Source organism: Emys orbicularis, chromosome 2 (assembly GCF_028017835.1).
Source record: "Emys orbicularis isolate rEmyOrb1 chromosome 2, rEmyOrb1.hap1, whole genome shotgun sequence".
Lineage (NCBI taxonomy): Eukaryota > Metazoa > Chordata > Testudines > Emydidae > Emys > Emys orbicularis.
In genome coordinates this window covers 75,927,365-75,947,646 of record NC_088684.1, presented here as the reverse complement: position 1 = coordinate 75,947,646, position 20,282 = coordinate 75,927,365, and the positions used below count along the sequence as shown (strand labels likewise).

General features: G+C 43.2%; 1 protein-coding gene across 3 annotated transcripts in view; it reads right to left on the bottom strand.

Annotated features, from left to right (window-relative positions):
* The window catches only part of NOL4 (nucleolar protein 4), a 245,823-nt gene that overhangs the window by 10,917 nt on the left and 214,624 nt on the right, over nt 1–20,282 (bottom strand). For all 3 annotated transcript variants that reach the window (XM_065399159.1, XM_065399160.1, XM_065399161.1), the window contains one exon: nt 942–1,122. In XM_065399159.1, the coding sequence (XP_065255231.1) occupies nt 942–1,122 (181 nt within the window). The remainder of the gene's footprint in view (nt 1–941; nt 1,123–20,282) is intronic.

Genomic DNA, 20,282 nt, shown 5'->3' with positions numbered 1-20,282 from the left:
AGGCCTACTGATTTACCCTGTGCACCTGAGGCACCACTTTCCTCAACCAGAGAAGGATCACCCAGGACAAAAGCCAGTAATCCCTGTCCTCTGAGACATTCTGTAAATCCTCCTTTTGGATACAAGAGACCCATTGTCTTTCAATGTAATCATTTTTTACGGACAGATAAGAGCATACTCCTGTTACCACTAGGGGCAAAAATCATTTCCTATAGTCTATATCCATAGGAAATCAATATTTTTTACTATTCCAAACAAATGATACAATTCTTGTTTGTTTGTTACTGTTATCTGCTACTGTAATGAGAAAGAAACCTTGGCTAACCAAAAGACATCACTACTTTTTTTCAGAGGATCCTGTCACCTCATGGTCACACAAAATTACCTACATTATTTTCAGCTCCAGGTAAACAGGAACTCAACATGTCTATTTTACACTTGTCATGTCCAGTCCTCAACCTGGGGTAAATCACTGCAGTCAGTGAAGTCCATGGAGCTATGCAGACTTACTCCAGCTGAGAAATGGGCCCAAATTCGTTTAATTTTGAAAGGTAGAATATAGTATTTTTCAACCTCTAATTAGAAAAATGCAAGCCAATAGCCACATTTTGTGCTCTATTTAAAACTAGACATAACAATAGACCAGGTCCTCATGAAGCTGTGCCTATTTACACATCAGTGGAGGATCTGACCCAATATTTGTACTCAGCTTTGTTAAGGACTTAGGACTTGATCTTGTCCTGTTGTGAATAGCCCCATTTAAGCCACAAGGGGACTACACACAGTACTAAGCAGTATGCCCAGCAGTTAGCAAGGCTGGGCCCCAGTCATGTAACCGATACGAGCCTATAGATACAGCACCCTTTAGATTAGTTTTCAGTATTGTGGGAGGTAAATGCGTCCACAAACACACAGACACACATATTGGTAAGGAAACTCACCACTGCTAGAAGCATCGCTGAGATTTAGCAGCCCACTTCCTAACCCTCTGTAACTATGGTAACTGTAGGTCCCATTTCCATTGATGTACAACACCTCCTGTGTGCTGGAAACAGCTGATGTTGAGTAAGTGACCTGGGCTGGCTCTTGTTTATATTGTTTGTCAGCTGGAGCAGCTTCATCCTGCCAAAACAATGTTTCATTGTAAGGTTTCAAATAATTGTTAAAGTTCACCTTGAATGAGAGGGGCTATTTTATTGTTATTTAAAGCTCCCCAAGTGTTACTTTCACAACAGTGTAATAAGCAAGAAACAAGCACGTACATGTTTTCAACTGACAGTTTATCAACTGAAAAGAAACCATGAGAATAGCCACGAACATAGATTTCCTACAACCATTGATTTGCATTTTGCTAACAAATCACAACATGATGGGTGCTGTCCAAAAACACAGGAAGACACAGTCCCTGCCTGGAAGAGCTTACAATCTCCTGAAAAACTCAACTCTAAATCAAAATGAAATGGAAGGAACTGAAAGCAAATGATTATGCTCTGGCATTTAAAGCAACCCTCTTGGTGCAGAAAATCAGTTTTTTCTTGTTATGATAAAGCAACATAAAATGCATTGGCATGTTCTCTAGATGGATTGATCAGCATCAAGGATACCAGGAAATAGCGGGGGGGGGGGGGGGGGGGGCGGGAGGGTGGAAAGAGAATGAAATAATCTTTTCCATATCTGTGGAATGATGTGGCATTATGACACAGGAGACCAAACCTTTCTGAGCTGGAAGCTTTTGTTTGTTTATTTTGCATATGAGTTTGAAGAGTTAGACACAACCAAGATTATTCAAGTGAAAAAATTGTATTATTGAGAGAAGCTTTTAAAATATGTTGCAGCAGAATACTGAGAAGTCAGATAATTAATTGCATGGGCATTGGGGACATTAATTTGTACTGAGGCATATATTTGCATTATTAAGATACTTAGCTGTACTGAATTCCACTATAAGTTCTCTTCAATAACATATAAGAATCCAAATAAAGGATTAAAAACTGCAATGTATTTTTGCCAAAAGTTTAATGTAATTTACTTTTTATCTTCAAAGGTCATGCTGTCTGTTATAAAGCAGAATGGATTTTTTTTCCTGTGAGAAAATATTCAATAAGCTATGCAGTTAAGTTTTAGCTTGGCAAGAAAGCTTAAAACATCATCCATTCCCTAAAATTCCCAAAGCTGCTGCCTTATTTTCTGATTTGATATGAAGACTTTTCCCAAAACTAGATGATATTTCCATTCACATACTCACTCAGGGCCTGATACAGTTCCCAGCAAGGTTGATGAAAAGGTTGACTTAAAAGGGAGTTAGATCGGGCTCTCAATCCTTTTTTACAGGGCTCCCTCGTGTTTTAAAAAGCATCAGCTTCCTCCTACTTTGTCCTTGCAATTGTACTTTGGATAAAAGATCCTCTCTCTGTCTATCTAGGTATTTACACCATGTTCTACAACAGATTTATTCTTTCCTTCAAGTGTCTTTGCTTTTAAAATTTGGAAATGAAACAAACTACAGTGCCACAACTCTGAGATATTTGATGTTCTGCACTAGTTGATCAATACATTCTTGGTAGGTACAAACAGAACAACTGGTAGTCTTTGCTTCAGGTTTTGCAACACAGGCCTGTATGGAATGAGGCCTGTAACCCAGACTGCGGAATTGTTTACATTATTCACTGAGGAATATTCAGTATTATAAAAAAGACATTGAATGGTAAAACTCTAGTAACATGTCTGAAAAGAAAAGGATGCTATTTTCCAAGAACCTATGCTTACTCACTACTAAAGACATGTGGCTAATCTCTGTTTCCCAAAAATATTGGGAACACAACTCAAAGGAGCAGTGGTCAGAGTATCACTTGCATTGCCACATATTGAAATTTTGTAACCCTAATTTGCCTACATTTGCACCAGTCTTTTCCTTTTAAACAGGCATGTATATAGAGCTGTATACAATTTTCCTACAAGACAAAAACATTTTTGGCCCATTATTTAACCAATAAATAAATAAATAAATAAAATAATGCTAGTACAGATTAAAACCAACAATATAAAACAATACTAAAATAAGCTTGTGTTTCTGTCCACTTTGACTAAAACCAAAATTTTTAAGTTGTTGAAAACAGTAGGAAGTTTTCTCTTTTTGAATAGGGATCTGATGAACATACAGTAAAGGGAAACAAGAAAATTGAGTTAAGCCTGAAGATTCTGCATTGAAGCCACTTCTAGAGCCATTGTTTGCATGAGTGAAATCTACAATTACATGACACTACCAGCTCCTTTTAATTGTTTAAAAATGTATTTAAAAATTGTGGATTGACAGAACTGGAGACTATTTTATTCACAAAACAAGTACAACATAAGCCAAAGTACAGCATAAAGACTGATTTAGATTTACTGGCCAGATTCTCAGCTGGTATAAAAATTGGCATTGTTCCCTTAATTTTTGAGTGTGCTCCAATCTTTATATGCATTCCATCTTTGGCTTCTTCACTGAGACTGCCAACAAAAGTGTCAACTATTGCCAACTGTGGTTGTGTTTTTCGTGATGCACCCAAAAATCATGATGGGCATATTAAAATGCTGACATGGGTCACACTTTATATTAAGGACACATTTATAAATAGATTACAAAAGGTTAATAAATGGTTAATAGATGTTTTAATAAATGGGTAGTCAATTGTTACAACACGCTACTCCTGTCTGTAACATGCTTATAGAACCTATCAACCATTTAGGAACCCTTTCTAAACTATTTATAAATGTACTTTTAATATCAAGTCTGATCCACTTATGGCTAGACACCTGTTCATCTAGCATTTGACTAAAATCATCATCATTTTGAAAATAAATGAGATCACATCCTTCTAAAAGTGTTTCTTTTTCCATTTGGTAAAGCAAGTACTTAGGACCTGAGCATGTTGTCCAAGAGCTGTTGGAATACACGGGTTAGATCAGAGAAGAGCATAAATACCTTTCTGGCACAATTCATGCTAAGAAATAAGTTACTTATTTGTTTTAGAAAATAGCAGCCTACACAAGTGCTTGGTAAGATCATTACCATGGCATTTATCACAATAAATACATTTTACTTATGAGCCTAAGTGTGTAATGAAGGAGAAATTTTTCCTAAGACAGTAGGCATAAATATATTTTCTAACCACAGAAGTGATTAAGTATACATAAAAAGTAGTATATTATCTGAAAAATGTACATGTTTCTGTAAAACTGCACAAAACCTGCACTTTAAATTCCAAGCAGCTGAAGACTAGCTTAAAAGAAAAAACAAGCACAGCAATATGGGTCAAACATAATCTCCACCAATCACTTGTGAGTACATAAAGTAGGGTTACCAGGCTTCTGGTTTTTGACCAGACCGCCTAGTCAAAAAGGAACCCTGGTGGCTCTGGTTAGCATAGCTGACAGGGCCGTTAAAAGTCCGGTTGGCTGCAGCGGCCAGCTCCATGAGGCTCCCAGAAGCAGCCAGCATGTCCCTCTGACTCCTAGGTGCAGGGGGTTCCATGTGCTGCTCCTGCCCACGGTGCAGGTGCCTCCCCGAACGCCAACTCCGCAGCTCCCATTGGCCAGGAACCCTGGCCAATGGGAGCTGCGCCTGCAGACAGGTGCGGCGCACAGAGCCCCCTGGCCATCTCTGCACCTAGGAGCCAGAGGGACATGTTGCCACTTCCCAGGAGCTGCCTGAGGTAAGCACCTCCCAGAGCCCACACCCCGAACACCCTCCCACACCCAACCCCCTGCTCCAGCTCTGAGCCCACTCCCACACTCCGAACCCCCCAGCCCCAGTCCAGAGCCCCCTCCCACACCCTGAACCACTCATTTCTGCCCCCCCAGCCCACACCCCCAGCCCAGAGCCTGTATCCCCTCCCATACTGTAGCCCCCTACCCCAGCCCAGAGCCCCCTCCCACACTCTGAACCCTCGGCCCCACCCCCCAGCCTGGAGACCTCTCCTGGACTTCAAACCCCTCATCCCCGGCCCCACCCCAGAGCCCTCATCCCCTCCCTGACCCCAACCCCCTGCCCCATCCTGGAGCCCCCTTGTGCACCCCAAACTCCAAGGTTTACAACTTGGCAAAATTTGAGTGGATTTTCCTGGGGGAGCAAAAAGCTCATCCCTGACATATAGACCACTTCCTGCCAAATTTGAAGCATGGAAGTGCTAGAGCTTTTCAAAGAAAAAGTCACCAGAATTTTTTTAACATGTGTAAAACAATAGCCTGATTGTTGCAAACAGCAGAATAATTTTGGGTGAAATTAAAAAATCAGGCACAGAAACATTCAGCTCAAATTATTAAAGTTTGGAAAACTTATAAGCAACTGAAAACAGGGCCTTCCAATGGGACATGTCAAGCAACTTCAATAACAGGCATTGCTAACAGCTCTGTCTATAGCAGACGTGGGCAAACTATGGCCCGCGGGCCACATTCGGCCCGCGGGACCATCCTGCCCGGCCCCTGAGCTCCTGTCTGGGGAGCCTAGTCCCCAGCCCCTCCCGCGCTATCCTCCCTCCCCTGCAGCCACGCCACCGCGTGGGCCGAGTTCTGGCCCACCGCTCCCGCTGGGCAGCGTGTGGAGCGCAGCTGGCTCTGGCCAGGTGTTGTGGCTGCGAGCTCCTGCTGCTGGTAAGGGGGCGGGGAGCGGGGGGTTGGGTAAGGGAGTGGGGGGTCCTGGGGGGCAGTCAGGGATGAGGGGGCAGTTGGATGGGGCGGAGGTTCTGGGGGGCGGTCAGGGGACAGGGAGCAGGGGGGGTTGGATGTGTTGGGGATTCTGAGGGGGGCAGTCAGGGGGCAGGAAGTGGGAGGGGGTGGATAGGGGGTGGGGGCCAGGCTGTTTGGGGAGGCACAGCCTTCCCTACCCGGTCCTCCATACAGTTGTGCAACCCCGATGTGGCCCTCAGGCCAAAAAGTTTGCCCACCCCCGGTCTATAGTATATATTGTCCTAACACAATGCTATGCTTTATATTAGGTTTATCACATCATAGAATCATAGAATATCAAGGTTGGAAGGGACCTCAGGAGGTCATCTAGTCCAACCCCCTGCTCAGATTAACACTCTTGGGTTTGAATTTTATGAACAATAAACCTGGAAACCCATATAGCAGAATAATACTTTGCCATATCATGGGGGCAAAGTTTTCCTTTTATTTTAATTTGAATAAAGTTGTTGAATGAAAGTGATCGGCAGTGACGAAAATTTTATTTCTGAAGAGGGCACAGATGTGATTTTGTTTGGCTTTAGTTTTGGTTCCCACTTCATTAAACCCCACTAACAATGTTTGTTCTGGAATCACTATCCACTGAACAAGAAAAAGAAGTATTTATCCCCCTGACAGGCCTGAACCAAATAAATACAGGCTTACAATGCATATAGAAGGAGTTCAACGTAGGACTCAGGCATAGGCCTTGTGTGGACCCTCTGTCTAGGGTAAATTTAAAGTATTAATTTTTTATATTCCTTTAAGATGAATTTTTTTTAAAGAGTCTAGGCCAGATACTCAACTAGTATAAGTTAGCATTAGTTCCACTGACTTCAGTGAAATTATTATGATTTATGCCAACTTCACACGCTCTGTCACAAAAGTATAAGCGGCCACGGTTTCTGACTGAGGTCTGAGGACTGTCTTGAATTATTTTGATGAGGCTCAGTAATGTCCAAAACCTGTCCATGGGAAGGGATGCCCTGGATACCAGAGAATCCTGACACACCCCTATGAATTGTATATTCAACAGGCATTAGTGTGGATTTTTCTACATTCAGCTGGAGGCCCAGGTCCAAAAACGGGGAAAGCACTGTCCTTGTGGCAGACAACACTTCTTGGCAGACAACAATTCAAGTAGCCAGTCGTTGAAGTACGGGACTACCACTATAGCCTGGCAACACAGGTAAGCAGCCACTACTAACAGAACCTTTGAGAATACTCTCTGAGCTGGGAAGAAGCTGAAGGGAAGCACTTGATATTGGAAACTATCCTGGCCTACCACAAATCAGAGGAATCTCTTGTGAGGTGGGTGCATTGCTATATGGAAATACATATCCTGGAGGTCAAGCACAGATATAGGTAGGGGTAGGGAATTGGACATGAGAAAGAGGGGGCGGATGGACAGTATGGGGTCCGTACCAAATTGCATATCTAATGGGAGAAAGGATAGACAGCATACAGTTAGATGTTTATACACGAATGCGAGAAGCCTAGGTAACAAAATGGAGGAATTGGAGCTCCTGGTCCAAGAAATAAAACCGGATATCGTAGGAATAACCGAAACGTGGTGGAACGGTAGTCATGACTGGAGTACAGGTATGGAAGGGTATGTGCTGTTTACGAATGACCGGAAAAAAGGTAAAGGTGGGGGTGTGGCATTGTATGTCAATAATGAGCTAAAATGTAAAGAAATAATAAGTGATGGAATGGATAAGACGGAGTCTGTATGGGCAATAATTACACTGGGAAAAAGAACTACTAGAGCCTCCCCTGAGATAGTGCTTGGGGTGTGCTATAGACCGCCGGGATCTAGCCTGGATGCGGACAGAGAACTATTTAATGTTTTTAAGGAAGTAAAAACTAATAAGAGCTGTGTAATCATGGGGGACTTTAACTTCCCGGACATAGATTGGGGAACAAATGCTAGAAACAATAATAGGGCTCAGATGTTCCTAGATGTGCTAGCAGATGAATTCCTTCATCAAGTAGTAGCTGAAACGACGAGGGGGGATGCCATTTTAGATTTGGTGCTGGTGAGTAGTGAGGACCTCGTTGAGGAAATGGTTGTAGGGGACAACCTTGGCTCGAGTGACCATGAGCTAATTTGGTTTAAACTAAATGGAAGGATTAACACAAATAAAACTGTGACTAAGGTTTACGATTTCAAAAAGGCCAACTTTAATAAATTAAGGCAACTACTTAGGGAAGTGGATTGGGCTAACATACTTAGGGATCTAAAGGCAGATGACGCCTGGGATTATTTCAAGCTGAAGTTGCACGAGCTGTCCGAGGCCTGTATCCCGAGAAAGGGGAAATGGTTAGTAGGCAGGAGAATTAGACCCAGCTGGATGAGCGGGCGTCTCAAAGGGGCGATTAAGAAAAAACAGAAAGCGTACAAAGAATGGAAGAGGGGAGAGATCAGCAAGGAAACCTACCTTATTGAGGTCAGAGCATGTAGGGATGCGGTGAGAAAGGCCAAAAGCCGTGTAGAGTTGGACCTCGCGAGGGGAATTAAATCCAATAGTAAGAGGTTTTATAGCCATATAAATAGGAAGAAAACACAGAAAGAGGAAGTGGGACCGCTGAAGACTGTAGATGGAGTGGAGATTAAGGATAATCTAGGCATGGCACAATATCTAAATGAATATTTTGCGTCGGTCTTTAATAAGGCTAATGAAGGGCTTAGGAATAGAGGGAGTAGGACAGAGGGGAATAGAGGAGGGGCGATTGACATTACAGTATCAGAGGTGGAAGCCAAACTTGACCAGCTAAATGGGACTAAATCGGGCGGACCGGATGATCTTCATCCTAGAATATTGAAGGAGCTGGCGCGAGAAATTGCAAGCCCCTTAGCGATAATTTTTAATGAATCTGTAAACTCGGGGGTGGTACCGTTGGACTGGAAAATAGCTAATGTGGTTCCTATTTTCAAGAAGGGGAAAAAAAGTGACCTGGGTAACTACAGGCCTGTTAGTTTAACTTCTGTAGTATGCAAGGTCTTGGAAAAAATTTTGAAGGAGAAAGTAGTTGAGGACCTTGAGGTGAATGGCAATTGGGACAAATTACAACATGGGTTTACGAAAGGCAGATCGTGCCAAACCAACCTGATCTCCTTCTTTGAGAAAGTAACAGACCTTCTAGATAAAGGAAATGCGGTGGATCTAATATACCTCGATTTTAGTAAAGCGTTTGATACTGTGCCGCATGAGGAATTATTGGTTAAATTAGAAAAGATGGGGATCGATATGAAAATCCAGAGGTGGATAAAGAACTGGTTAAAGGGGAGACTGCAGCGGGTGGTACTGAAAGGTGATCTGTCAGGTTGGAGGGAGGTCACCAGTGGGGTTCCTCAAGGTTCGGTTTTGGGCCCGATTTTATTTAATCTATTCATTACTGACCTCGGAACCAAATGTAGGAGTGGGCTGATAAAGTTCGCGGATGACACAAAGTTGGGAGGTATTGCCAATTCGGAGAAGGATCGGGATATTCTGCAGGGAGACTTGGATGACCTTGTAAATTGGAGTAATAGTAATAGGATGAGATTTAATAGTGAGAAGTGTAAGGTGATGCATTTAGGGATGACTAACAAGAATTTTAGTTATAACCTGGGGACGCATAGGTTGGAAGTGACGGAGGAGGAGAAGGACCTCGGAGTCCTGGTTGATTGCAGGATGACTATGAGTCGGCAATGTGACGTGGCTGTGAAAAAAGCTAATGCGATCTTGGGATGCGTTAGGCGAGGTATTTCTAGTAGGGACAGGGAGGTGCTGCTTCCGTTATACAAGGCGCTGGTGAGACCTCATTTGGAGTACTGTGTGCAGTTCTGGTCTCCTATGTTTAAAAAGGATGAACTCAAACTGGAACGGGTACAGAGAAGGGCCACTAGGATGATCCGAGGAATGGAAAATCTTTCCTATGAAAGGAGACTCGAGGAGCTCGGTTTGTTTAGCCTAATCAAAAGAAGGCTGAGGGGGGATATGATTGCTCTCTTTAAATATATCAAAGGGATTAATACCAAGGAGGGAGAGGAATTATTTCAGCTCAGTACTAATGTGGACACGAGAACGAATGGATATAAACTGGCCGTGGGGAAGTATAGGCTTGAAATTAGACGAAGGTTTCTAACCGTCAGAGGGGTGAAATTTTGGAACAGCCTTCCGAGGGAAACGGTGGGGGCGAAAGACCTCTCTGGCTTCAAGATTAGGCTTGATAAGTTTATGGAGGGAATGGTTTGATGGGATAACGTGATTTTAGTCAATTAGGCATTAACGTGCCATCGCTGCTAAAATGAGGGTCCGGCTGTAGAATCTTGCCTGTATGCTCGGGGTTCTACTGATCGCCATATTTGGGGTCGGGAAGGAATTTTCCTCCAGGGTAGATTGGCAGAGGCCCTGGAGGTTTTTCGCCTTCCTCCGCAGCATAGGGCAGGGGTCGCAGGCTGGAAGATTCTGTGTGGGTGGGTCAGCTTTTGTGGCCTGCATCATGCGGGAGGTCAGACTAGATGACCATATTGGTCCCTTCTGACCTTAAAGTCTATGAGTCTAAGGGCCAAAACCTAAGCCCCTGAATCTAGAGAAGGAATTATAGCTGCCAGGATCACCATCCTGAATTTCTGGGGTCTCACAAATCTGTTTAGGAGTCTCAGATCTAGAATTTGTCTCCACCCTCCGTTCTTTGGTATGAGGAAATAGTTTGAATAGAAACATTTCCCCCTATATAGAGCAGGTACCAGTTCTATTGCTCCTAAATGAAGAAGGGTGTTTACTTCCTGCTTTAGCAGTGGCTCATGAGAGGGGTCCCTAAAGAGGAATGGGGAAAGGGAATGAGGAGGAGGGAGGGAGCTAAATGGATGGTGTCACCTGATGATATTACTTCCAACACCCATTTGTTTGAGGTGATACACTCCCATGCAAGCTGGAAGCAGGAGAGTCAGTTTCCAAATGGGGGAAGGTGGGAAAAACACTGGCAGGCTAATGAGTGGTGGGAATTCAAACCCTAGACTATCCTGTCAAAACTGGCATTTTGATGACGATGCCTGGGGGCTGAGCCACATCAGATGGGTTAGAGGGTCTCTTTCTCTGGAATCTGTGCCTCTTCCTGGGGGAGGGGGAAGTTGTGGGTCTCTTGAATCCAGAGAATTGTACAGGGTGGGATCTCTGAGCTGTTTGTGATCTGCTGAACTTCCATTTGTTTGCAGAAGTATAGGTGCCTAATGAGCGAAATGTAGCCCTGGAATCTTTAAAGACTCATCAATGTTCTTTGCAAACAACTTCCGTTCATCAAATGGGAGAGCCTCAACTGTTTATGAACTTCCTGGGGAAGCCAGACAACTGCAGCCAGGATGCCCTACACATCACCACCATCATAGAGATGGCAAGGGCTGTGGTGTCTGCAGCATGGAGCACTGCCTGCAAAGATGTTCTTGCCATCAACTGTCCCTCAGCAATAGTGGCCTGGAATTGTTCCCTGTCATCTGGGGGAAGGTGTTCAATAAACGACCCAAATTTCACATAGTTGATAAAGTTGTACTTGGCCATCAATGCTTGGTAATTTGCAATATGAAATTGCAGCGTAGCCGATGAGTAGGCCTTCCTTCCCAGGAGATCCAGGCACTTTTGGTCTCTGTCTTATGGGGTGGATTTATAATGGTTTTGTTTGCCCTGTTCATTCACCACATCAACACCCAGATAATTGGGAAGTGGGTGGGAGAAGAGGAATGCAGAGTCCTTGGAGCGGACATGATGTTTTATGTCACCCTCTTATGAGTGGGTGTCACTGTAGCTGGGGTTTGCCAGGTGGTTCTAGTGGGTTCCAGTAGAGCCTCATTAATGGGGAGGCAACTCTAGGTGACGTCACAGAGTGTAAAACATCCAGTAGCTTGTGTTGGGGTTCCCTGAACTCCTTGTGGGATGTCTGCAGAGAGTCTGCCATCTGTTTAACAAGTTCCCAGAACAGGCAAAAATCAGTTATAGATTGGGGGAAGGCATCAGGACGTCATCCAGCAAAGAGGATGAGAGGGTGGTCTGAGCCATGGCTTCTTTGTCTGCCATGGGCTCCTGCTCCTCAGATGTTTCCTCCTACTGATGGGAAGGGGAAACTTAGGTCTCCCTATCATCCTGATGGGATAGGATTGGGGCCCTAGAGAACTGCCAACAATAGCCTGCCCAGTATGACCATTGAGGCCCATACAGGGGAGGAGGTGGCATCCACGGTTGCTTCCTCAAGGAATATTGAGGTCCTGGAGCATCTTCCCTGCTCCTTTGGGATGGGGGGGTTAGTGTAAGGGTGTACTGGAGAACCCTGCACTGAAATGGAAGAAGCAGAAGGAAAGTCATCGTCACTATCAGCCTCTTCTTCTTCTAATGGAGGAGCTCCCAGAGAATAAGGGGGAGACAACGCCAGGGAGGTGAAGGGTTTCAGAGACCAAGAGGTTCTTGGTACCGAGAGATGCATGGTACCTGCTGACAATGAAGACACTGGTTCAGCGATCACTGCCAATTCCCTCTGGTATTGGAAGTCCTGTGTTACCAAGAATGTTGCGGTACTGAGTGTTTATCCTTATTCAATGGTACCAGAACCTTAGAGTGCTTTGAGGCTGGAGCCAATGAAGTTAAAGGCTTACATGGTACCATGACACTTGTTAAGGGCACAGAGAGTGGAGTTCAAGAGGTATCAATCCTTTATATTTGGTACAGTCCTCAGCCAATGGTACCAGGGTCTTCCCAGAGCCCTGTTTAGTCTTAGAGCCATGGCATTTTCCCATGTCCCTTGTACTGAAGGAACCTTTCTCGCTTATGGTTCTGAGCCTCAAGGAAGACCTGCCAGAGGCCGTAGATCTGGCTGGAGACTGAAGTCTTTTTGAGGGGGAAATCACTGGGAGGGGAAATAGATCTTCTTCTGAGAGGCTTTGGAGGAGTTCTCTGAGGATTTCGCCTCTGAGAATGTTGCACCAAGGTGCACTGAAGGCTCCTGGAAACTGATGTCCGGGGGGTCCTGACCTGGTTCCGAAGTGGAGCGGATGGAATGCTCCATCATGAGGAATCGAAGTTTGACTTCCTGGTTCTTCTAAACCCTAGATTGCAGAGCTAGGCCAAAGTTGCACTTCTGCAGCACATGTGATTAGCTCAGTCAGCGAACACACTTTTGAATATTCGTCACTGACTGGAATGGCTTCTTTACATGAGAGGCAGCAGGAGCAGCGCCAGGGTTTTTGCCGCCCTGGGCGGCAGTGCTCCTCCTCTGAGCATTCGGTGGCGGGGGTCCTTCCGCTCCGCGTCTTCGGGGCACTTCAGCGGTGGGTCCCCGAGCGAGTGAAGGACCCGCTGCCGAATTTCCACCGAAGACCCGGAGCGGAAGGACCTCCCGCCGCCGAATTTCCGCCGAGGGCGGCAAAATGCCACCCCCCAAATCCTGCCGCCCTAGGCGACCGCCTAGGGTCGCCTAGTGGAAGCGCCAGCCCTGCTCACAGGGAGAATTTCCCTGGTGGGAGTCTCTATAACTAGAAAAGCGTTTTTAAAAAAACAAATACTAGACTAGCTAGCTAGCTAACAAGAAGCTCCAAAACGACCGCGGTAAGCAAGAAGCAGACACGCTAGGTGTGTCTCGGGCCAAGGCACTTGAGAAGGAATTGAGGGAGTGGTTTGCCTGTGCAACTTGATATAGCCTCGGTGCAGGGCACAAAGATGCCAATGGCACAATCCTGGGCTGAATGGACACTGCTAACGAACGTCTCTAATCCAGAGCATGTGGGGAGCATGCACATCAAGAAGGGAGCACCCATAGGGAAACTACTCGAAGAAGAAGCAGCCCTCATTCTCTGATAACCAACCAAGAAAGATTTCTATGTCAAGTGGTTCTCCCCGTCTTTGGCTAGGTCACGAGGACACTTAACAATTTTCACTCCATTGAAAGCCTCAGGAGACATCTAACATTCTCTAGACAGGTCTGGTGATGAGGGCTGATCCTTACTTGGAAGAGAGTGGCCATTGTTCAGAGATGCAAAGATTCCTTTCCTTAAAAGGTGACTGTGCTACAAACCCAGTGGACATAGTTCCTGCCAAAGAGCGAGATGCTAGGGCTGAGAACTGTCTTACCACAGGCCAACAGAAGGACTCCATGTGTGTCGTTCCTCCTCCCCCAATTGATGAGTTAAGGATACAACAATGAACTTGACTGTTTCTCAAAACTCAAACCAAACATTTTTGTTGTTTGAAAATGTTTTGATTACTTTATCCCCATTGTTTTTCCTCGCCTTTACATGCCTCTGTCAGGAATGGAAGCACCAAAGTATCAGAACAAAATCTGCAAGTGTAGTATATTCAGCTTGAACATAAGTGGGGCCTAATAGAAATCTCATTATAAAGACTTATTCCTGTGAGATTTACAGCCCCATTTTGCAGACCAAAAAGATTTGGATAGTCCACTCATTCAAACCATTCAAACTTTCAGGTTCCTGTCTGAACCAAACTGAACCTTTAAAGGTTTCAGAGTAGCAGCCGTGTTACTCTGTATCCGCAAAAAGAATAGGAGTATTTGTGGCACCTTAGAGACTAACAAATTTATTATATTTATTAATTTATAACAAGGTTTCGTGGGCTACACATCTGATGAAGTGGGCTGTAGCCCATGAAAGCTTATGCTCAAATAAATTTGTTAGTCTCTAAGGTGCCACAAGTACTCCTGTTCTTCTCTGAACCTTTAAACTTGACCATGACTATGGGCAGCACATATACTAAGCTTTAACTTTTCTGGCATGGTCATTACATTATACAAAGAAATACAGATACCTTTGCAAATACTACAGTATTTGATGTGTATCTCAAAAAGCTCTAGATATTTAGTTTGGATTCCTCTCTGGAGTTCAATATTTGAAACTCTTTGAGCTATTTATATTTTAGGGACAAAAATAACAAACATAATTTTACATGAAGAGTCTTCATGATACAACCTAGAGAACAAAGATCAGAATGGCGTGCACCACAGTTTCCGTTTAGAAGAGCAGTAGATTCCTTCCGCATTAAGGCTATAAATACTAAAATGAACTGCCAACATCACCATCCATCGTCAAAGGCTATAGATGCTAACATTTGACAAGACATGAAAGCCCAGGATTGCAATGGAAAAGAAGATCAAAATAAAAATGTGCCATGTGGAGGAGAGGGGGAAATGGACCTCATGCTTCTGCATTTCTGATAGAAACACATCTGTAGAGTGAAATGTTTAAGTTAACATTAAATAAAATGTGAATGTTTCCATGTCAGTGTTTCAGTCTTGTTCTTTAGTCACTGCTACTTCACCTGCCGAATGGAAAACCTTTTCAGAAGAGGTGCTGGTTATCAAATCAAAATGATCATAACAGCAAGTGTTGATGAAATGCTTTTGGTTGAGCAACAGCACAGCAAAGGGATCATCTTTCATGCCAACATCAGCTTTAGCAAAGTTCATTATCCACTCTGACAGCTGGAGAACAACATACACTCTCCTCTTTTGACGTTTCAGTTTCAGAAATCAACCCCAGAGGTCAGTGTGTGGACAACTCCGGGACCAAGTTACTGGAGAAGGAGAAATTTTCTTGTTTTAAAGAGCAGGGCCTCTACCTCGTCAAATAAAAAATGACAAATCTTTATCAGTATCTATACTGTCTGGGAGAAGTCTGCCATTCTTTAGTGAGGGTCTAGAAAGCGGGCTAGTATATTTGCTTTGCCCATGGCTTGATCTTTTTCCACCAAATGGACAAAGAGATGCAAAAGTCTTTCAATTTAAAATGTGTGGCTGAATTTAGTGCTCACAAAGGGAGAGACTAATGACAGATGCTTGAGCCAGGTACAATGGGGCAGGTGCTTTGCAAGTTAATCCACTTAATGCTGCAGCCCCTGCTACTTTAGTATTGAGCTGAGATGACCGCCTTGCCAAATTGTTTAGGGAGACTATATGCAGGGACATGGCTGAGGTCTGTGCTTGCTTTAAAGTTTTGAACATGTGGACGAAGTGGATAACTTAACTAATTAACAGTTTCAGCGCTGATGTCTTTGGCAGCAATTGCAAATGGTTTCCAGCAGGTGTTCCAGCATGGCACATTGAGCAGAATGAAAAACAATGCCTCCCTGATGAAATTTTAAATGCTGTGTCCAAAGATTGCTATTTTCTGATTAAGAATATCTTCAGTCAAGTAGAAGGTAGAATTCCATCTGGTATGCATATTTGGAATGAACCACTGACTCAGAGGTCTTTGGATTCAGGCTAAAGCCTCAGAGAGTTTTTGTGGAATGATTAAAATGGGCACAGCCCTTTAGTAATGTACCTATTATGATCATTGCTTCAATATTCATTGTGAAGAAACTCGGGCATTCAAACTAAGGCAACAGCTGAAGGGCTGCAGTGCTGGGAGGAGAGTAGTTTCCATAGCTGCTATGCCCCTGCTGCGTAGATGGGCAGAACGGGGCAGGCAGCAAGTGGAGCCTTGGCTCCACCCCCAGTGGATTAGTTAGTATAGCTGGTGTATCGGGAAGGCACGCTGCTCTGGTCACAGGCCTCATGCAGGAAACTTCCTCCTAAGAGCAGTGAGGAGATACGGAGGCAAGTTGTGACTCTGAGTCACAGTCACCTTCTTGGGCAGACCCAATGCAACACAACAATGCACGGGGCCTTGCTCAGGGCTCATGCTAAAGCCAAGATTTAGCCCTTGGTTTGGTAGGAGTGTCCTTTCAGGATCTTCATATATTTTTGCCATTTTAACTTCACATTGTGACCAACCTTCCCTGTGCAAAGAAAGGCTAGATGCATTTTTCTCCAGAGACGTGCACTTACTCTACCAACCTGCCAGAGGTGAGCTGTCCTTCCCCTGTGCTGCCGCCACAGAGCTCAGAGCCCAAGGTGGATTGGAAGCAAGGGAATATGGGAGCAGGATTATTATGTTACCCGTAGACCACCAGGCTAATAGTATAGTCATTGAATGACACATATCATAAAAATGAGGCACTGGATAAAGAACTCCAGCTTCCAGGACATCTCTTATTAGAATAAAAGTAAATGAAAATCTGAGAATAAACAAACTCCAGATGAAGTGTTTGTAGCGAAGGAGTAAGGGTTTTGCTTAGGAGAGAATTGTGTGGTTTGGTGAATCCTCTAAGGGCCTTTGGAAGCCAATATCATCTGCAATGGACAACTGCTTGCAGAACAAGGATGATGATCATGTTTTGCTACTTTCCAATTTATGGGCAGTGCAAATGGATGAGTCTTTAAATAGCTGACCTTTCTTCAAAACAAAGTCAAACTGAAACCCATGGAAACTATGTCATCTTTTCTCAACCCGTGAACAGTTTTGCCTTCAGGTGATGAGTTGGATGAATCAATGTACCATTGATACTGATGTATGACGACAATGATATAGTATTTACTGATGAACTGTGATGCAAAGGAGGAGGAATCCCTCCCTTCCTAGTATACTGTTCTCATTCAGCACAAATTTTGCTATGTACCACTTAGCTCTTTGAGCATGGTACATGTACATTTGAAGAACACAGAGTGAAATACAGCTGTTTGATTAAAATGAAGATGTCTCATCCTAGCAATCCTAGTTAGACCATCAAACTCTTTTTAATCTAATATATCTACATTTTGCAGTGAACGTGATGGGCTAGATTTTCAACTGCTGTAGATTAGCATAGCTCCACTGAAGTCAATGATACAATGACAGTAGCAGTGCCAAAACCAAGAAGTTTTAAAAGTGTGAATCAGATTATTTAGGGATGTTTTGGGGAAATATGTGGGACTCTTGGAGCGCTGCTTGTGCCAGTTTTGCAGATTTTATAATTGCAATCGTATCAGGGTTACCACAGTTAAACCTCTTACTGCAGGTCTCTTCACTGAGAGAATTGCAATCCATATAACACCCACTACTGATAGCACTTTTTCTTGACACCAAACAGCTTGCACTACGCCTACTAGATCTAGGGCTTGGAGAATTAAATAAACAAAAGACATGTGTTGAAAAACTGTGGGGTAACATTACATGTTGCATCAGCTCTAGCTTCATCTGTTGTATTGTGCCTGCTGCTTTCTTATAACTGGACACTATTTCAAACCTTCATGTTACGTATGTTGGAATATGCAGATTACACTGTTAAAATCAGATTCTGAATGAAATTCTTCTTTATTTAGAACCAGAAGACGACAACCTTGACATGAAGAGTGAGACTGATGCTGGTTATTTGTTTCCACTAAATTAAAATGTATATATATTAGAGAGTTTTTTCTTTAGAGGAAAAATAAGATTTGTAAAAGTTTGAGTATTGAAAAGTTTATGTAAATTGTCTCCCTAATGGGTGAATTCTGGTACCAAGTGACTGATAGCTGTCTTTACAAACCTATTTCTTCTGACCAGAAGAAAATAAAAAGTGAGCAAGCACTTTTTGAGATACATTTGATTCCTACTGCCTGTCTTCAAACACAGGCTCACGTATTTATTGTATGGATTTACAAGTTATAAAGACTAAATGAAAGAGTATTTAAGGGAAGCTTTGCTACTTACATAGTGTGCACATATACTGTTCGCATTTAGCAATTTCAAATTATTCTGCTATAAAGTTAAACAGAACAAAATTCTCTGCAGAGTGAGAAGCCATCTGGAAAGCTTTTAATAGCTAATGTTTCAAAATTATTTGTATGAACATAGTGAATCGTAGATACTAACGTGTTTTACCTTTTATTTCATTATGGCTGTTTGATATGTAGTTAGTTTATTTCAAGTCTGCCTTGTTAAATTTGAACTGTAAATCTGTGAAAACTAAAATTTCTTGCATGCATTTGATGTGTGCTGTCTGCTTTCATACACTGCCTCCGGTATAACCTGACTGTTATAGTTTAAAGAAAAAAATCTTAGAAGCAAATACATACATTCTGGAGACTTTAAAAAAAACCACATTTACTGGAAGAGGGAAATATGGCCCTAAGAAAAAGGAAATTTCTCCTATTATGAATTTCACCTTGACCTGCTACTGTGCAGTATGTGAGCCAAGCCCCAAAATCATTACCTTTGATAAAGAAAGATTTTTACATTTTAAAACAAGAGTCAGTAGATGAACAGGAGATGCTTTTGGGGTATGACCCTCTCATTCCCTAAGGGAGAGTCAGTGAGTTTTCAAACTAGAATGCATAAACAGGAAAAACAAAGTAGCAACCTTTTAACGGCCTTAGGAAAGTGCGGGTTCTGATTTGTTTAATTAAAGGAGCCAATAAAGAAGAAGGCTGATAAGAAATACCAAAAGTAACAAGCAGTGGCATTGTGCACTGCATTAAAGATCAGTACCCCAAATTTCCTTATTCTAGAGAAGGATTCTTCTGGCATGTTGCCTGGGCTGCAGGCCGCAGCCTGCTTGGCTGCCTTGCTCCATGCCTGGTAGCTAGCAGCTGGTGCTGTTCTGAGGCAGTGCATTTGGTTCATTATTTTTACTTTGAAAAATAGTCTTAGTTTGGGGATGTCTGGCCAATGTTTGGATTATATAAATACCCCCCCTGCTGCTGCACATAAACAACTTGTTGATACATGGAGTGTTGCACACGTCTAACTAAATGTGAATTTTAAGCGATCTAGTTAAACCCCATCTGGACACTTATTTTGGTTTATGCGTGGTTTATTTCAGTTTAACTTCAATTGATTAGGGACAGGTTTCAGCTAAACTGAAATAAACCATGTCCACACAGGGGTTTTTGTATTGGTTTAACTAAATCAATTTAACTAAACTGGTGCAAGTTTGCATAGACAAGGCTTCACCCTCAAAAACATAACTTCCCCTCTGTGCTACAGGCAGCCGGACTCCCACTGCAATACCTATAGGTGACCATAAGCAGAAAATAGAAGATGAATAGGCTCTTAGATGCTAGTCTCAACCCAGTCAAGATAAGGGACTATTGGACTGGCTTAAAAATAGATCATATTTCATTTGGTATATCCACATGAAAGGATGGGGGAAGAAATGTCTCCATGCTCCAGCTTGCAGTGAGGGGGAAGGAGGAGAAAATGCCCATCTCTGCTATCTCCATTTTTGGTTCTGGGTAGCAGAGATCCATGCTTCCTTCTTAACTGTATGGTGGGGAAAGAAGAATCCATGATCCTTACACAGGCTTAGGGGAGAAGATTAATGCTGCCACCTATTCACACCACCCTCGCTCCAAAGAGGGGTAGAGAAGAACTCCTGGGGCTGCTATATAGATATTTCCTAGGCCACTTTCACCTGCCCATCCAGCCCTCATCCTTCAGCTCCAAAGGTTTCAGATAAGTTTTGGTATTAATTTTAACCCACTTCAAATATTTTATTAAACCTCTGGATCTTTAGTGCCTACACTGAAACAAGCAGCTTCTATTTCAGCTGTACATGCTCAGATTCTGCTGCGTATGGATCCTTCTGGATACACTAAAGAGAAATTACCACATGGAAAAAACAAATCCATAATCTTTCTAATCTACTAAAAGCCATGTTTAAATAAAAAAATTAGGTGTTCACCCTTAGGCCTCACTGTGTGTCCAAGGCATGAAATTATTTGCTACTTTACGATTGGTGCATTATTCCTGTCAA